Below are 14,040 nucleotides of genomic sequence, written 5' to 3'. Positions count from 1 at the left end.
CTCCTGGTCAGGTTATCAGGTTAATAAAGACAAAACTCACCTCAATATTGCAGGACTTGATCATATCGAATCAAGTGCCATTACAAACTTCGGCTTCCCGATTGGCATTTTGCCTATCAGATATTTGGGGTTACCTCTAATGTCTAGAAAACTGACAATTGCTGAATATGAACCACTCTTGGATAAACTGGCTAGCAATTTTAGATGATGGGCTGTGAAGTGCTTGTCTTTTGCAGGAAGAGTTCAATTGATTGCATCAGTCATATCTAGTATTGTGACATTTTGGATCTCAATGTTCCTGTTGCCGCAAGCCGCAAGGTTGCTTGAAGAAGATTGAAACTCTCTGTTCTAGGTTCTTATGATCGGGTAACATTGAAACTAGCAAAGGAGTAAAAGTGGCTTGGCATGGAGTTTGTCTCCCTAAAAAGGAAGGCGGAGTTGGGTTAAGGAGATTCACTATCTGGAATAAGGCTCTCTGTCTGCGGCTGGTTTGGCTCTTATTTGACGATAAAGCCTCCCTTTAGTCCCTATGGCATAAGCATCATCACCTAAGAAATAAATCCTTCTGGGAAATTGGCGAATCGACTAGAGATTCTTGGACCTGGAGAATGTTGCTAAAACTACGGTCTCTTGCTAGGAACTTCCTTAGAAGTAACATTGGCAATGGTCTTAGAACATCCTTCTGGTATGATGATTGGACTCCCCTAGGTCCTCTTATATTTGTTCGGTGAGGAGGGTCCCCGGATGCTAAGATTACCACTTTCTGCAAAGGTGGTTGCGGCATACAATCATAGTGGTTGGCTCCTACCCCCCATATTTGATTCTAGCCTCACCTTGCATATGTATCTCACCACAATTCCTCTTCCTACTCTTACCTCTAGGAATGACCACTATTGTTGGGTCGTAAATGATTTTGAGTGCCAGGGATTCTCTTCATCAAGGACCTGGGAAGTTTTGAGGCCAAGAGAGGTGGAAAAAGAGTGGTATGCTTCTATTTGGTTTAAAGGTGTGGTCCAGAGGAATGCTTTTAACATGTGGGTCACTCACCTTGACATGCTTCCCACTAGACAAAGATTGGCAGCATGGGGTGTTGCTCCCTCTCCGGTTTTTGTTGTCTCTGCTCTTGCCAGCCTGAAACTCGGGATCATCTGTTCCTCTCTTGCGTGTTCGCCGCTAAAATTTGGAAATTGGTCTTCCTAAGACTAAGTCCCAACACAAGGCCACCTTGCAACTGGTCTGAACTCCTCTCTTGGATGCGACGAACTTCAACGAATGCACCATCTACTCTCCGCAAAGTTACAGCTCATGCTTTAGTATATCACATTTGGAAACAAAGAAACAATGTTCTCCACAACTCACAGTCCATTACACCTTTCATCATATTCAAAATCATTGACCGTGAAGTGCGGAACACCATCACAACAAGAAGACATAGAAAACGTTGGAGCAATCTCATGATCCGATGGATTTGATGACTCCCTTATCTTAACCATACTTATTGACCTATTGTAATCTTGTTTTTATCTTTTTTGTCAATATTACACTAATTTAGATATAGCTTTTGTATTACCTCTACATTTCATTATAATGATATTAACGTTCTTAGTAAAAAAAAAAAAAAAAGTTTCAACAATTAAAAGTGATACTCTAAATAGAAAGTAGTATTTCTAAATCTTTATGCAACATATTATATTTTCCATACAGCGTCTGAACACGCCGATTGGCGTACATGATTTGATTAAAGTTTTATTTATATCCATAATTAATACCGTCTTTGAAATTTATCATGCTCATGTATGTTGGTTGCCTGAAGCTTTATCTTATTCGTGAATTTCGTTTCACTTAAACTATTGTTTAGTCTTCTACTAGTTGCTTACTCATTTAGGATTGATTTTCTACATTTACCATTATTATTGATTTTGTATTGTTAGTCAAGGAATAAAATGATTTGTGGATTTGAAACCGACTTTAACAACTAATTAACCAGAAAAAGTGAATGTATTCTTTATGAAGTCAATTTTCTAGTCTCATTATTAAGATATAAAGACTCTATCAATTCTTTTGCGATCGAGTTTCGTTTGGATTGTAGTGTAGTCAATTTTTGAGCTTATTTTGCATGTTATGAGAATTCTGACTGAACTTGAAAGAGAATAATGGGTACGTAGTTGTCTGCTGAAACTAGCGTCGAATGATAACATATATGTTAGATAGACAAATTTGAATGACTTCCATTTGATATATGTGAGGTTTTTTATGGGACTATAAAAAAAATGCAGTTGTTCTATACATAATACATATAGTAAATAAAAAGGCTACACGTTGTAAGAGAGCATTATTAGTGGAATACCTCTCATAAGTTATTCTCAAATTAATTAATCATATAATTAATACTAATTTAAGTAAAGCAATCTTAAGAGTATTTTTGCAAAATCATTCCTTTACTAGAGAACCCAAACAAAGTTGCTCAATCTTTTAAATAATAAATTTTTAATTTATGTTTAGTAATTATCAAACTTTAATAATCTAAAATGACAAAACAATTACATGAAATTTTTATATTACATAAAACTTACATAAAATTTTTATATTTTACAAAACTAAACACCTATGTAACTCTGTTTTGGTTGAATAAAAAGTTCGCTTCTTTCATAGGAGGAACAAGTAAATCAAGAAATACACTTTTGATTGAAGAGTGCTTGGTCGTCTATTACACATAAGTGGCTTTCTCTATCTTGATGACTCGCTGATGAAGTTGTTGCACAAGGGCTTCTTCTTACCATCTTATTATAAAATACAAATTCCTCTTCTTTCTTTTGTTTACGAGGAAACAAAAACAATGTGATCAAACATAGTATTATTATTCATTTATGTACAACACTCAAAACTAGGCACAACTAAGCTCTGATAACGCGTAAATTCATGAGAATTTGCGGGGAAACATATCATTGTGGAACTAGAGGCCATCCGGTCTAGCTATATTGTCTAAATAGCTCTGAACTTGCTCAAAGGCCTGATGATGTATTATTGTCTAGTTAGAGCTTATCACAACAAACAAACTCCAATGTACACAACTGAATAGGAACAGAGTCGTTCTAACACTTACCTCAATGGCGATTTCAGTTGGTGTAAGATCTGGGACGCTTTTATAACCGAGCTTCAATGCAATATCTGAACAATTCGAGTTCTGTTGTAAACAAAGTTCAACACAATCTAGTTCAACACAATTAGCAGCAAGAGTATACAAAGAAGCACCGAAGAAGTGCATACACCAACCTCTTTTTCTACAACTACAGAGAAATGCTAGAGGAAGAACCGAAGAAGTGCATACACCAACCTCTTTTTCTCTGAAAACACTCTCACCGATATGCTCAAATATCTCAGCTACAGAAGTTCCATTCATCGCCTGCTCGATCAAAGTGTCACTGGGACATTTACAAAACAATGTTTAAGCTCACATAAAGCTCAATAGACACAGTTGACCATGGGCAGATAAATATACCTATCAAACAATGTATAACCAAGTGCTCTTGCCATAATCTTTCCCACTGTCGTCTTCCCGGAACCCATCATTCCTAACACAAGGAAACTGAACAACAAGATAAATAGATCGTCCATATAAATATGGTTAAACCATTTAACTAAAGACTGAAAAGCCCAATATCTTGATGAAACCACAGAAGAGTATTAACTTGCCTTCAAAATCTGTTCTTCATCAGATGGAGAAGACTTCCAGTTTCCAACACTGCTACAAGAAGTTATGCCTTGCCATCAACCCAACACTGCTAAATCAAAATTAGTCATAGAAGCTATGCAATAAATCGATGATGAGTTACGCCGCCGTCGTCATTTGTCGTGAGAAACCGAAGCGTCATCATCTTAGGTTTACGCCGATTTTGGTTAGCCATCGCCTCCGGTGACCATGAACCTCCAGATTAAGCCAAAAATTCAACGAATTCGGTGTGAATCAATTGATTTCCCCGAATTTTTCATGAATCGCATTTTCAATCGCTTTTTCCCACGAGAGAGAAGAGATAGAGAGAGTCGGGAAGAAGAATGAAGAGAAAAATGGGGGAAAAAATTATATCTTTTATATCTATGTTGGAACCAATGGGCAAACGCCACGTACCGTTTCTCAGCTCAAATTGCTTTCAGAAGCAACGATACTCAGCTTCTTGGACTCGAAAATGGGTTTTAAATTGAGAAATTGGGGCCCAACACTGAGAGTAACTCAAAAAGTACTTCCTAGTGGAGATGGTCTAAGATAATAACTCTTCGTCCACACAGGATATACCTAGCTTCTTTGGAAAAGAGTCGATATTTGCTTTCAAGACTTCTGAGTCTTTGATTGGTAATTTTGAAAGGGACAGTTTTAGTTGGAAAAAATCCTTAAAAAAAAATACAACCAATTAGCTCTAGAAGTTATTATATACGTAAAAAGAGGTCAATCAATTAGACAAGGTGAAAGTGGTCATCAATTGTAAAAGTTAAAAAGGAGAGATTCTTCAGAATCATATCGAACGGTTGTAAACGGCCTTATCAAAATGGTTAACAGCTTACTAGTATTAAAATTTACCTAACAAGTAGTTGACCTTTTATACTAATCTTACTTCCTTTTTGGCTTTCTTTTTTAATGTTATACACTTGAAACTAGAATCAGGAGGAGATGTTTGGTGATGGCAAATCTTCGATGATGAATCAATTATGATTGTGTAGGGTTTGTGAATGAATGATCATTATATTAAACTAAACCAAAGAGACAAAAGAATTGAGAGGGTAGATTAGTCAATTAATCTTGATCTATCACCACCCAATGAAAAAGGAAGAGAATGGTATATGGGCTAAGAGAGCGCACGTGTGCATTGCATTTTCTTATCTTTTTGCTTTTGTTGAGTTGCATAATGACTTTTACGTGTAGCCCTCGTGCGTGCGTACGAATGCGACCCTTTACCTTTCTTTCTTTCTTTCTTTGTCTCTTGGGAAGTAAAGATACCCCATTTTTTAGATTATTTTTGACAATTATATCAATAACTGAGATTAAAGGAAATGATAATCTACTTTGTTAATTTTTTTCTCTGTGGAAATCTAATTTGATTTTTATTGTTCGTATAGAACTTTCGATTCCATCGTTATAGAAATAAATTCTGAATAGGGGAGGAGTGACCACTAAATAATATATATAGCTTACCAGTTATCATATTACATACTCTTTCTGTTCCTGATAATTGATGTTTTAGAGAATTTTTATTGTCTCTCAAACATTGATTTTGTACTTTAACAAAAAAAAAAAGATTTATTTGTAAATATTTTTAATACTAGAAAAATGGGAAAAAAATGTTAGAAAAAAATAATCATCACATATACATAAGAGCAACTCCAACGGGACGCCAAAACACCAATTATAGCGTTAATGCTCTTCAACCAAACACCAAAACAAACGCTATCTCCATTTTTTTAGTGTAACACTATTCACAAAACACTAAAAAAAAAAATTATTTTATTCATGTTTTTGATTTAAAAATATATTAAAATTATTATTAATTAACTAAAAACCGCATATATCATTAATATTTTTAAAACTATCTAATTACATTTAGTAATATAAACTGTTAACTATAATTAATATAGTATAAAATAATAGTTATGATAAAATTTCAAAATAAATATGAAATTTAATAAGATTAAAAGTTCATACTAAACTTCAATAAAATAGTGAAAACATAATATTACAAAATTAAAACTAAACAAACATAAAAACTAAATGCAATAAGATACATAATATAAATTTGAACAACAATCTAATTTCCAGGAAAATTATTTCCACTAAGATAGTCATAGTACCGAGTAAAATTGGTTGGTCTTCACCTTGAGATTGTTGTCCTTGACCATGTTTTTTGTTATTTTAAATTATCGATTGTAATTTTATATTAAGTATTGAATTGAAATAAATCGTTTAGATAAATATTGATGTTTATTAAACTATTAGAAAAAGTATCTTAAATTTAATAATATAATAATCAAAAGTTTTGTTTTGTTTTTAGTGTGAAATTTGGTGTTGTGGTTGGAGATGAAAAACTTTTTGAAACATCAAAACACAAAATTTAGTGTCAAAATTTGATGTTTTGGTGTTTTATGGTTGGAGTTGCTCTAAAATGATGACTATAAAAAAATCATCAAAAAAAGTAAATAATAGACTAATTTTTATCTTAATATGTGTGAAAAATCCTAAATATCAAACTATTAGGAAGAGAGAGATTATTAATATAATGGAGTAAACGGCAGAAGTCACTTAATTGAGGTTAAAGCTGTGCAATGACCATCTATCACACTCTTCTTGATTTTATATATGGTATTTGTAGTCTCTACTCTTTTAGCTAGTCGTCTCCTAAATGATACTATGACAAACAAAGCAGCCGTTGCAATAAAACATGTTACATGTGACGACTAAAATAGGAGGATTTCTCTGTACTTTACGAACTATAATTATCTACTCTTGTTTAGCCTCCAAAAAAAATCTACTCTTTTTTACTTTGACTTTAAGAAAATTACTTTAAGATTTGCTCCTTTTACGATAACGTGGATTAGTGGCACATACTTAGGTAAAATAACCTTCAATTTACAATAGTTATCACCACTTCATTCCTTTTCGTCATACAACCCTTTCAAATTTCAACACATTTTTCCCCACTATTATCCTTTTGATTTTGTTAGTTATACAGATATAAATCATATATGATCAATACAACATATATATGAATATATGTTTTTAACGTACCATTATAAATTCTTCCTACTATATATGCAAGAAAATTCCACTTACATATTATATATATATATATATATATATATATATATATCGATCTATCGTAATTAAACTTGAGTTTAATCATATATATAGTATATGAGATATCTAATATTCATCTATGATCAACAGGTCAACTAAACAAGGCTTCACTTATCCACACCTCTATAGATCGAAAGTTTATATTATGTTTGAACTATGTAAGTCTCTCGCAACGTGTAGATAGATACGAATTGGATGGATATGCATTACATGGATACATACAAAAAAAGCATAAACTATAAATGGAATATTACTAACAAAATTTACCTCCAAAGGTGGTCGTCATCCACTAGCGCAGCCACATGCTTATCTAGTAGACACTGAACATGATAGAAACTAAAGTGCCAAATAAGTGGAATAATCAAATGAGAATCTTCACTCATATATAATAAAAACATTTTGAGCCTATGACCTAGCTAGCTACTCTGCTACATGTATATGCCTCTCTCTATTATATATTAAAGCATAACCATTAATTTGACAAATAGAAATAAACAATTTATAATTTAGAAGTAGAGGAAAGTTAGAATGATTGGTAGGGAGAGACTCAAAAAGAAAAAGGATGGGGAATGGGCCCTATTTCCCCCAACATCCCATATGCACACTTCTTCTCTCCATTCTCTTCCATTTGTTTTTTTGTTGTTCATTCTAATTTATCCCTTCCGTGTTTACATATACACTAATCTCATCTCAATATTCAATGATTGTGATGTAGTAGTAATCTACAATTGGTGTTTTTATTTTAACTGAATGTAAACATGTTAACTCACTGATCATTTTGAGTTACTATAAGTCTCTTACTTCGTTAGAATAAAAGTAAGATAGGTTTTCTTTTGTAATGGAAGGGGGAGTTTGGATCCTAAATTTGTATACATCTTTTATATTACCCTTAATGATTTTTTCTATATTTTTATTGGACCTCATTTATAAAAGAAAATGATTTACATGGTTTTGGTCCAACACGAGAACTTGCTTAATATTATGGCCCAGAAAATAAGATTAAGGCCCATATATTTATCATTGGTTTTTTTTTTTTTTTTTTTTGGGTTTTGCTTATTGATTGGGACATAGGTAACTACTGATCAAGGTAAGAAAGGGAGTTAGAATTGACACTCACTCATTCCCGCAAATACATTTCCCTCGATCTGGTTCCGCTTCATTAAATTCTTGCCGCTCTCTCATCACATGATGACTACTCTTGTTGTTCCTATCGTGTGTGGTTCGTCCGTGTAGACTATCTTCGATCCGGAGCTACTATCTCTCCCCAGTTATAAGTATGTTTTAGTTAACAGAACTAATCTCATTGAATCAAAGAAGTTTCGGGTCTAAGACTATATAATTTCCTCGTATGTTCAATTAATTAGTTTCATACTTTCATTAATGTGAATTGGGCTTCCATGCTCGAATTAGGAATATTATACTCTTTTTTTTTTGGTCAAAAGGAATATTATACTCTTTAAGATAATCTTTTGTGACATACTACTATTCTATTTAAAAAAATCATGTCACATTTTTTCTTCAAATTAAGATATGCTCTCTTAATTTGATATTTGATGATATGTGCGACGCTATTGGGATTTCATTTTCATTTGCAACGAATATAATGGATAGTCTGTTTTTTTCTGACCTAATTCCCATACAAGTTTTATAACAAACCAAACATGTTAACGAATACAAAATAAATTACAAAAAGGGTAAAAATGTTAATTCGAAATAGTTAACACCCGAAAAGACATGAATACATTAGTATAAGGACCGAAACGTAAATAAAGCAGCTATTTTTAAAACCCTGTAAAAACCCTAGCTTGAAACACTTGGGGTATAAAAGACTCGCGAGCGCAGCTTCTTCTTCTCTATTCGGGCATTCTCTCTCTCTCTCTCTCTCATTGAAAAGCTTCTCTCCTTGATTGTAGCAGCAGTCTCTCTCGAATCTAACGCAAATATGAGACCTCCTCTAACTGGTAAGAACCCTAGCCGCCTCTTTCTCTTTTTTCTCCCTTGTTTGTTTACTAGATTAACAATGGCGAGTTACACTCAGAGCTTGTTCTGTCTGAACTCTTTTTGTTTAGCTGAGCTGGTTGTCAAGGTTGTTCCTTTTTGTTTTGAACTGTATTAGGTCTTGGCTAGTTCTATAGGGTTTGGAGTTTATAGTAAAGTATTTATGAGAATATTGACTCTTTACTGAATGGTGTTTTGTGTTCAGGAAGTGGTGGATTCAGCGGTGGACGAGGTCGCGGTGGGTACAGTGGCGGACGAGGTGATGGTGGATTCAGCGGTGGAAGAGGTGGTAGCCGAGGAAGAGGTTTCGGCGACCGTGGTGGTCGTGGCGGCAGAGGAGGAAGAGGAGGAAGAGGTGACCGTGGTCGCGGAGGCAGAGGACCAGCAGGCCGTGGTGGGATGAAAGGAGGAAGCAAAGTCATTGTAGAACCTCACAGACACGCAGGAGTGTTTATTGCAAAGGGTAAAGAAGATGCTCTTGTCACCAAGAACTTGGTCCCTGGTGAAGCTGTCTACAACGAGAAGAGAATCTCTGTTCCGGTATATTACATATAGGATTGGTTGATGCTTTGTATTTGCCTCTCTTGGATGAATTTGTTCTTAATGGTTTTGTGTGATTGAATCTGCAGAACGAAGATGGAACTAAGGTTGAATACAGAGTCTGGAACCCTTTCCGTTCTAAGTTGGCTGCTGCTATTCTCGGTGGTGTTGATAACATCTGGATTGTAAGTGAATCTTATTGATGCTTCTGTTTGTGAGACTTGATTCATATATTGATGTTTGTTTTTTCCGTTCCAATGTAGAAACCTGGTGCTAAAGTTCTATACCTTGGTGCTGCTTCTGGTACCACAGTCTCCCATGTCTCTGATCTTGTTGGCCCTGTAAGCAAAAACTCAACTTTTATGTAGTAGATTATCAGACTTTAGAGGTGTATTAGAGTTTCTTATATATATTGGATTTGTGATCTGGTAGGAGGGATGTGTGTACGCTGTTGAGTTTTCACACAGAAGTGGAAGAGATTTGGTGAACATGGCAAAGAAGAGAACCAATGTTATCCCAATCATTGAGGATGCTAGACACCCAGCTAAGTACAGAATGCTTGTAGGCATGGTTGATGTTATCTTCTCTGATGTTGCTCAGCCAGATCAGGTTTGGTTCTTTTGTATATCTTACAATAAATGTCTAGCTTTACCAAATAGCATTATATTTTGCCCTTTGCTTAAAAATGGTGTTTTGATAATGGCATATGATGATCTTACTTGGATTCCCCTTCAGATCATTATGGGTGATGCAAACTCCAAGTTTCTGATGCTTAAGAATATCTTGTTTCGTTTTTTTTGATTTTTGACTTAGTAACCAAAGTAAAAGCCTTAATCTACTATGGAATTTTTTTTCTACAATCTCTTTTTCTAATCAAGTACCATCTTAAATTTTAAATTCAGTCTTTGTTTCTCGTTTTTGGTTTTTTGGATGTATAACCTAGTTGCCCTGAGTTGTCTTATGTCATTGCTTGCGAGTTGTATCTAGTATATTGTTTGTTTATGAAGTTTTCTGTTCCCTATGAACCGTGCAGGCTAGGATTGTGGCTTTGAATGCAACATACTTCCTCAAAACAGGAGGCCACTTTGTTATCTCAATCAAGGTCGGTAGCAATCCAAACATGTAATCCATGATCACTTAACAGGGAGAGATTAGTAAATATGTATGCCCTCTCATTGTTTTGCAGGCAAACTGTATCGACTCAACTGTTCCAGCAGAAGCTGTGTTCCAGACCGAAGTGAAGAAGTTGCAAGCGGAGCAATTCAGGCCAGCAGAGCAAGTGACCCTTGAGCCATTCGAGCGTGACCACGCCTGTGTGGTTGGTGGCTACCGTATGCCTAAGAAGACAAAGGCCGCTACTGCTGCTTAGAAGTTTGTTTTACTTTGCGTTTATCCCACCAGTTCCTCAGATTTTGCTCTGTGTTTCGGGTCTCTTTTAGAATCTGTAGGGGTTTTTTTTTTTATCTAAGTTTTGAGTTTTGTAATCATTTTGAATCCTCTGCTTTTGGTTCACGTGGCTTACAACGCTAACTTTTTCGACAAGGTTTTTAAATTTTGGGATTAAAAATTTGTAGAATTTTCTCGACTAGTAAGATTGATTAATTTAAACAACGTGACCTCGTAAATTAGTGTCTTCTTGGAAGATTTAAAGATATGATGACATTAGGTAACAAAAACAGGCCGAGATAAGTTTACTTGGTGTACAGCACATGGGTGACGGTACAATGACTACTTCAGTCTCTTGTGATCAAACCGTTGGAGCGAGAAGGAATAAGGAGACCCTTTGATTTAGGCCCAATTTACTTTTGTACATACCTAGCTAGGGTTTCCAGTACACCGCACACAGCATATCCGCAGAAAAACGGTAGTATGAGAAGAAGAAGTTTATGCCTTGGGAAGGGTTATCAGTCAAAGAAAAAAAAGGGATGGCGGCCGTCTCTAGCTACAAAATTTCGCACATGTATGCGTCTCGGTTTGTATAAGGAGTGGTTTGATTCTCGCGATCAGGACTGGCTTCAGTCTGTGCTGAACAGGGTGATTGACTTCTTTCTTCTCATATACATATATAGTTTATCTTTGCAAATCGGAATTGAGATTTAATTTTCTGTTATCGCTAGGGGTTTTTTTATTTAAAAATTATTGATTGATTTGTGTCTTAACTAGAAAGAAAAAGACTACCACTGCCATGAGTCCGTCGACATCAACGTATACATTCATTTTCTTTTTTTTTCATCTTTCTAATTTGTTTTGCATACTGATAGCTTTTATTGTCGATGGTAATGGTTGTTGCTGCTCTTATGCAGGTTGGCCTCTCAGCAGTCGTTGGAAGCTTGTTCTACCCGTATGGAAAAACTTGACTTGAAAGAGGGATCTGATCAGTATCAAACCACTCGGGACTCTGATATATTTGATACTCAGCACGTTATATAACTTTCCTTCTTTTCGTATATATATAAGCCTTTGCAATTGGAAAAAGATCTGTCGTCTAGTCTCTTACATTATCATGTGACAGGAGAAGTTGTCGTCTGATATTGCTACCACCTCAACCTCCATGCCTCAGTCCCCATCACCATAAGATAAAGGGTGCATTTCACGTAAATATTTCAGTACCTTTATTTTATATTGTTTCCTCAACCTTTGTAAGTGGGAAACATGTTCTCTAATGATCAATATCTCCATTTCTGAATTTATCATGTTCTTTACATATGCTGTGTACGTCTTCATGTGTGTCCTTTACAAATCCAAGATGCGGAGCACAATTAAGAAGGTCAATTTAATTTCACTCCTGACACTCTCATTGAACGAAGCACAACAGCCAAATACACGATTAAACCAGTAACAAAATATGAAAACATAAACTGTTAATGCAAATAATTAAAACTTCTCAAAAATTAAGACATATATAATTATTTCCATATAAACCTTGCTTTAGGCCCAAATTACTTGAATATACCTAGCTAGGGTTTCCAACACCCCCAAAAGAGTTTTAGAGGAGGCACGGCATATCCGCAGAAGAACGGTAGTATGGCAGGAGTAGGTCGCCGTGGGAAGATTATGGGAAAGAGAAAGCCCGTTGGGTCTATTTCTTCCATCTTACGCCGATTGAAGGACGCCGGTTTGAAACAGGACTGGATGGATTCTCTCGATCAGGACTGGCTTCAGTCTAAGCTGAACAAGGTGATTGACTTCTTCCTTCTCATATACGTATAGTATACCTTTGCTAATCGGAATTGAGAATCTGTTTAGTTTCTGTCATCGCTAGGAGTTTTTGTTTTATTTTATTTTAATTATTGATTGATTTGTTTATTAACTAGAACATCTTTATATGATTTATAACAGCCAGAGCCGAAGTTGACTGTTATTTGTTATCCTAGAAAGAAAAAGACTACCACTGCCATGGCTCCGTCGACATCAACGTATAAATTCATTTTCTTTTTTCTCATCTCTCTAATGTGTATCTATAGTAGATAGCTTCTATTGTCGATGGTAATGGTTCTTGCTGCTCTTATATATGCAGGTTGGCCTCTCAGCAGTCGCTGGAAGTTTGTTCTACCCGTATGGATCAACTTGACTTGAAGGAGGGATCTGATCAGTATCAGACCACTCGTGACTCTGATATATTTGATTTTCAGCAGGTTATATAGTTTTCCTTTCTTTTCATATATAACCCTTTGCAATTGGAAAAAGATCTGTCGTCATCTTTAGTCTCTTACAACCCAATTTGTATATATGTTATCATTTAACAGGAGAAGTTGTCGTCTGATATCGCTACCACCTCTACCTCCATGCCTCAGTCGCCATCACCATAAGATAAGGTGACCATTTCTTTTGATTATTCTCTCTCTCATGTGTATGAATTATTTAGTTAGCAGTAGCTATTTGGATGAATGGTGATGGTGCATTGTTTCTTGCTCATATAGGTTGGAATGGTCTTGCGCGCACCTGACTCGCCATAGCTAAGCAGCTCCGACCAATTTCAAAGTGCAAAACAAAAATCCCCACCTATGACTAGCAAATATATATATTTCCGCTCTCTCTTTCTCTTTTTTTATTAATCCCCTAAAGGTTTGATTGGTTTACAAAATTTTACAAATTAATTAATAATTTTCATCTATAATTAATTGGAGAGAGAAAATATTTCTTTTTAAAAATTAATAACTATTTAATTTTTTTTATTAATCTAATATTAAAATTATATTTTTATCTTTATTGAAAAATTATGTATTTGTCCTATTATGACAATATAAATTTTTACCATTTATAAAATTAGTTTTATATTTGTACTACTCAATTAATATAGTACACAATCAAAAATTTTATCCAAACGAAAAGTTACATCCAACACCAAACCAGGTCGCACGTTTGTTATCGCTAAACGTAGTCACTTGCATGCACTATATCTTAGCTCTAATAAGTAATAACACTATTTGTGGTGTATATATTTCTCTTCTCTACGGAAAGACGAGAGTTACGGGAGCTGAATCGATCTTACGTTAATGAATCAAAAATGAAATAAAGATGAATGATGAAAATTAATTAATGTCCAGAAATTTTTTTTGTGAATGGATGTATATGTTTTGGTTGGGCTTTCTATTTTATGAATTGTTGTTTATTTTTTTTGTAGATTTTTTATTTGTGATTGATTTCTAATTTTCTACTCA

At 34.8% G+C, this 14,040-nt stretch overlaps 3 protein-coding genes, 1 non-coding gene and 1 pseudogene across 11 annotated transcripts; 4 read left to right on the top strand and 1 right to left on the bottom strand.

Annotated features, from left to right (window-relative positions):
- Positions 1-468: 468 nt before the first annotated feature.
- Positions 469-1,472, top strand: LOC147933734 (uncharacterized; annotated as a pseudogene).
- A 992-nt stretch (positions 1,473-2,464) lies between these two features.
- On the bottom strand, positions 2,465-4,261 carry LOC104722402 (shikimate kinase 2, chloroplastic-like). Of its 8 annotated transcripts, none has more exons than XM_087475284.1 (5): positions 3,694-4,261; positions 3,500-3,572; positions 3,335-3,422; positions 3,104-3,184; positions 2,465-3,010 (listed from the first exon to the last, which is right to left on the bottom strand). In XM_087475284.1, exons 2-5 carry the CDS (start codon positions 3,568-3,570, stop codon positions 2,954-2,956), a joined length of 297 nt encoding a protein of 98 aa, XP_087331410.1. In that variant the 5' UTR covers positions 3,571-3,572; positions 3,694-4,261; the 3' UTR covers positions 2,465-2,953. The 8 variants fall into 8 exon arrangements, 7 of the variants coding, with proteins under 7 accessions (XP_087331410.1, XP_087331408.1, XP_087331405.1 ...); XM_087475282.1 differs by having other exon boundaries at positions 3,104-3,168; positions 3,274-3,422; positions 3,694-4,260; XR_015572434.1 differs by having other exon boundaries at positions 2,541-3,010; positions 3,104-3,168; positions 3,694-4,252.
- A 4,382-nt stretch (positions 4,262-8,643) lies between these two features.
- LOC104722401 (rRNA 2'-O-methyltransferase fibrillarin 2) lies at positions 8,644-10,955 on the top strand. The gene is made up of 7 exons (XM_010440546.3): positions 8,644-8,802; positions 9,045-9,379; positions 9,469-9,564; positions 9,643-9,720; positions 9,812-9,988; positions 10,413-10,481; positions 10,566-10,955. Exons 1-7 carry the CDS (start codon positions 8,784-8,786, stop codon positions 10,746-10,748), a joined length of 957 nt encoding a protein of 318 aa, XP_010438848.1. The 5' UTR covers positions 8,644-8,783; the 3' UTR covers positions 10,749-10,955.
- Positions 10,080-10,152, top strand: LOC147933733 (small nucleolar RNA snoR60). Its single transcript, XR_015573491.1, has one exon. It is a non-coding gene; the product is annotated as a small nucleolar RNA snoR60 (small nucleolar RNA).
- A 1,396-nt stretch (positions 10,956-12,351) lies between the features above and the next one.
- LOC147933732 (uncharacterized) lies at positions 12,352-13,480 on the top strand. Its single transcript, XM_087471683.1, has 5 exons — positions 12,352-12,556; positions 12,719-12,795; positions 12,897-13,014; positions 13,126-13,194; positions 13,300-13,480. The coding sequence occupies exons 1-4, from the start codon at positions 12,404-12,406 to the stop codon at positions 13,186-13,188; spliced, it is 411 nt and encodes a 136-aa protein (XP_087327809.1). The 5' UTR covers positions 12,352-12,403; the 3' UTR covers positions 13,189-13,194; positions 13,300-13,480.
- Positions 13,481-14,040: the final 560 nt, after the last annotated feature.

Source organism: Camelina sativa, chromosome 11 (assembly GCF_030686135.1).
Source record: "Camelina sativa cultivar CO46 ecotype springtype chromosome 11, ASM3068613v1".
NCBI classification, from domain to species: Eukaryota; Viridiplantae; Streptophyta; class Magnoliopsida; order Brassicales; family Brassicaceae; genus Camelina; species Camelina sativa.
Note: the sequence above shows the minus strand (reverse complement) of the source record. Positions and strands in the feature narration are given on the sequence as shown.

What these genes read in the sequence shown, in the direction of transcription:
- LOC104722401 (XM_010440546.3), top strand. An exon ending in AGAAGAGAATCTCTGTTCCG is followed by an intron (nt 9,380 to 9,468) that starts GTATATTACATA and finishes TTGAATCTGCAG; the next exon opens with AACGAAGATGGAACTAAGGT. An exon ending in ATGTTGCTCAGCCAGATCAG is followed by an intron (nt 9,989 to 10,412) that starts GTTTGGTTCTTT and finishes TGAACCGTGCAG; the next exon opens with GCTAGGATTGTGGCTTTGAA.
- LOC104722402 (XM_010440548.2), bottom strand. Translation starts at nt 3,615, where the DNA reads ATGGACGATCTATTTATCTTGTTGTTCAGTTTCCTTGTGTTAGGAATG. An exon ending in GGTTATACATTGTTTGATAG is followed by an intron (nt 3,423 to 3,499) that starts GTATATTTATCT and finishes TAAATGTCCCAG; the next exon opens with TGACACTTTGATCGAGCAGG. An exon ending in CAACTGAAATCGCCATTGAG is followed by an intron (nt 3,011 to 3,103) that starts GTAAGTGTTAGA and finishes ATACATCATCAG; the next exon opens with GCCTTTGAGCAAGTTCAGAG.
- LOC147933732 (XM_087471683.1), top strand. Translation starts at nt 12,404, where the DNA reads ATGGCAGGAGTAGGTCGCCGTGGGAAGATTATGGGAAAGAGAAAGCCC. An exon ending in TTCAGTCTAAGCTGAACAAG is followed by an intron (nt 12,557 to 12,718) that starts GTGATTGACTTC and finishes GATTTATAACAG; the next exon opens with CCAGAGCCGAAGTTGACTGT. An exon ending in ATGGCTCCGTCGACATCAAC is followed by an intron (nt 12,796 to 12,896) that starts GTATAAATTCAT and finishes TTATATATGCAG; the next exon opens with GTTGGCCTCTCAGCAGTCGC.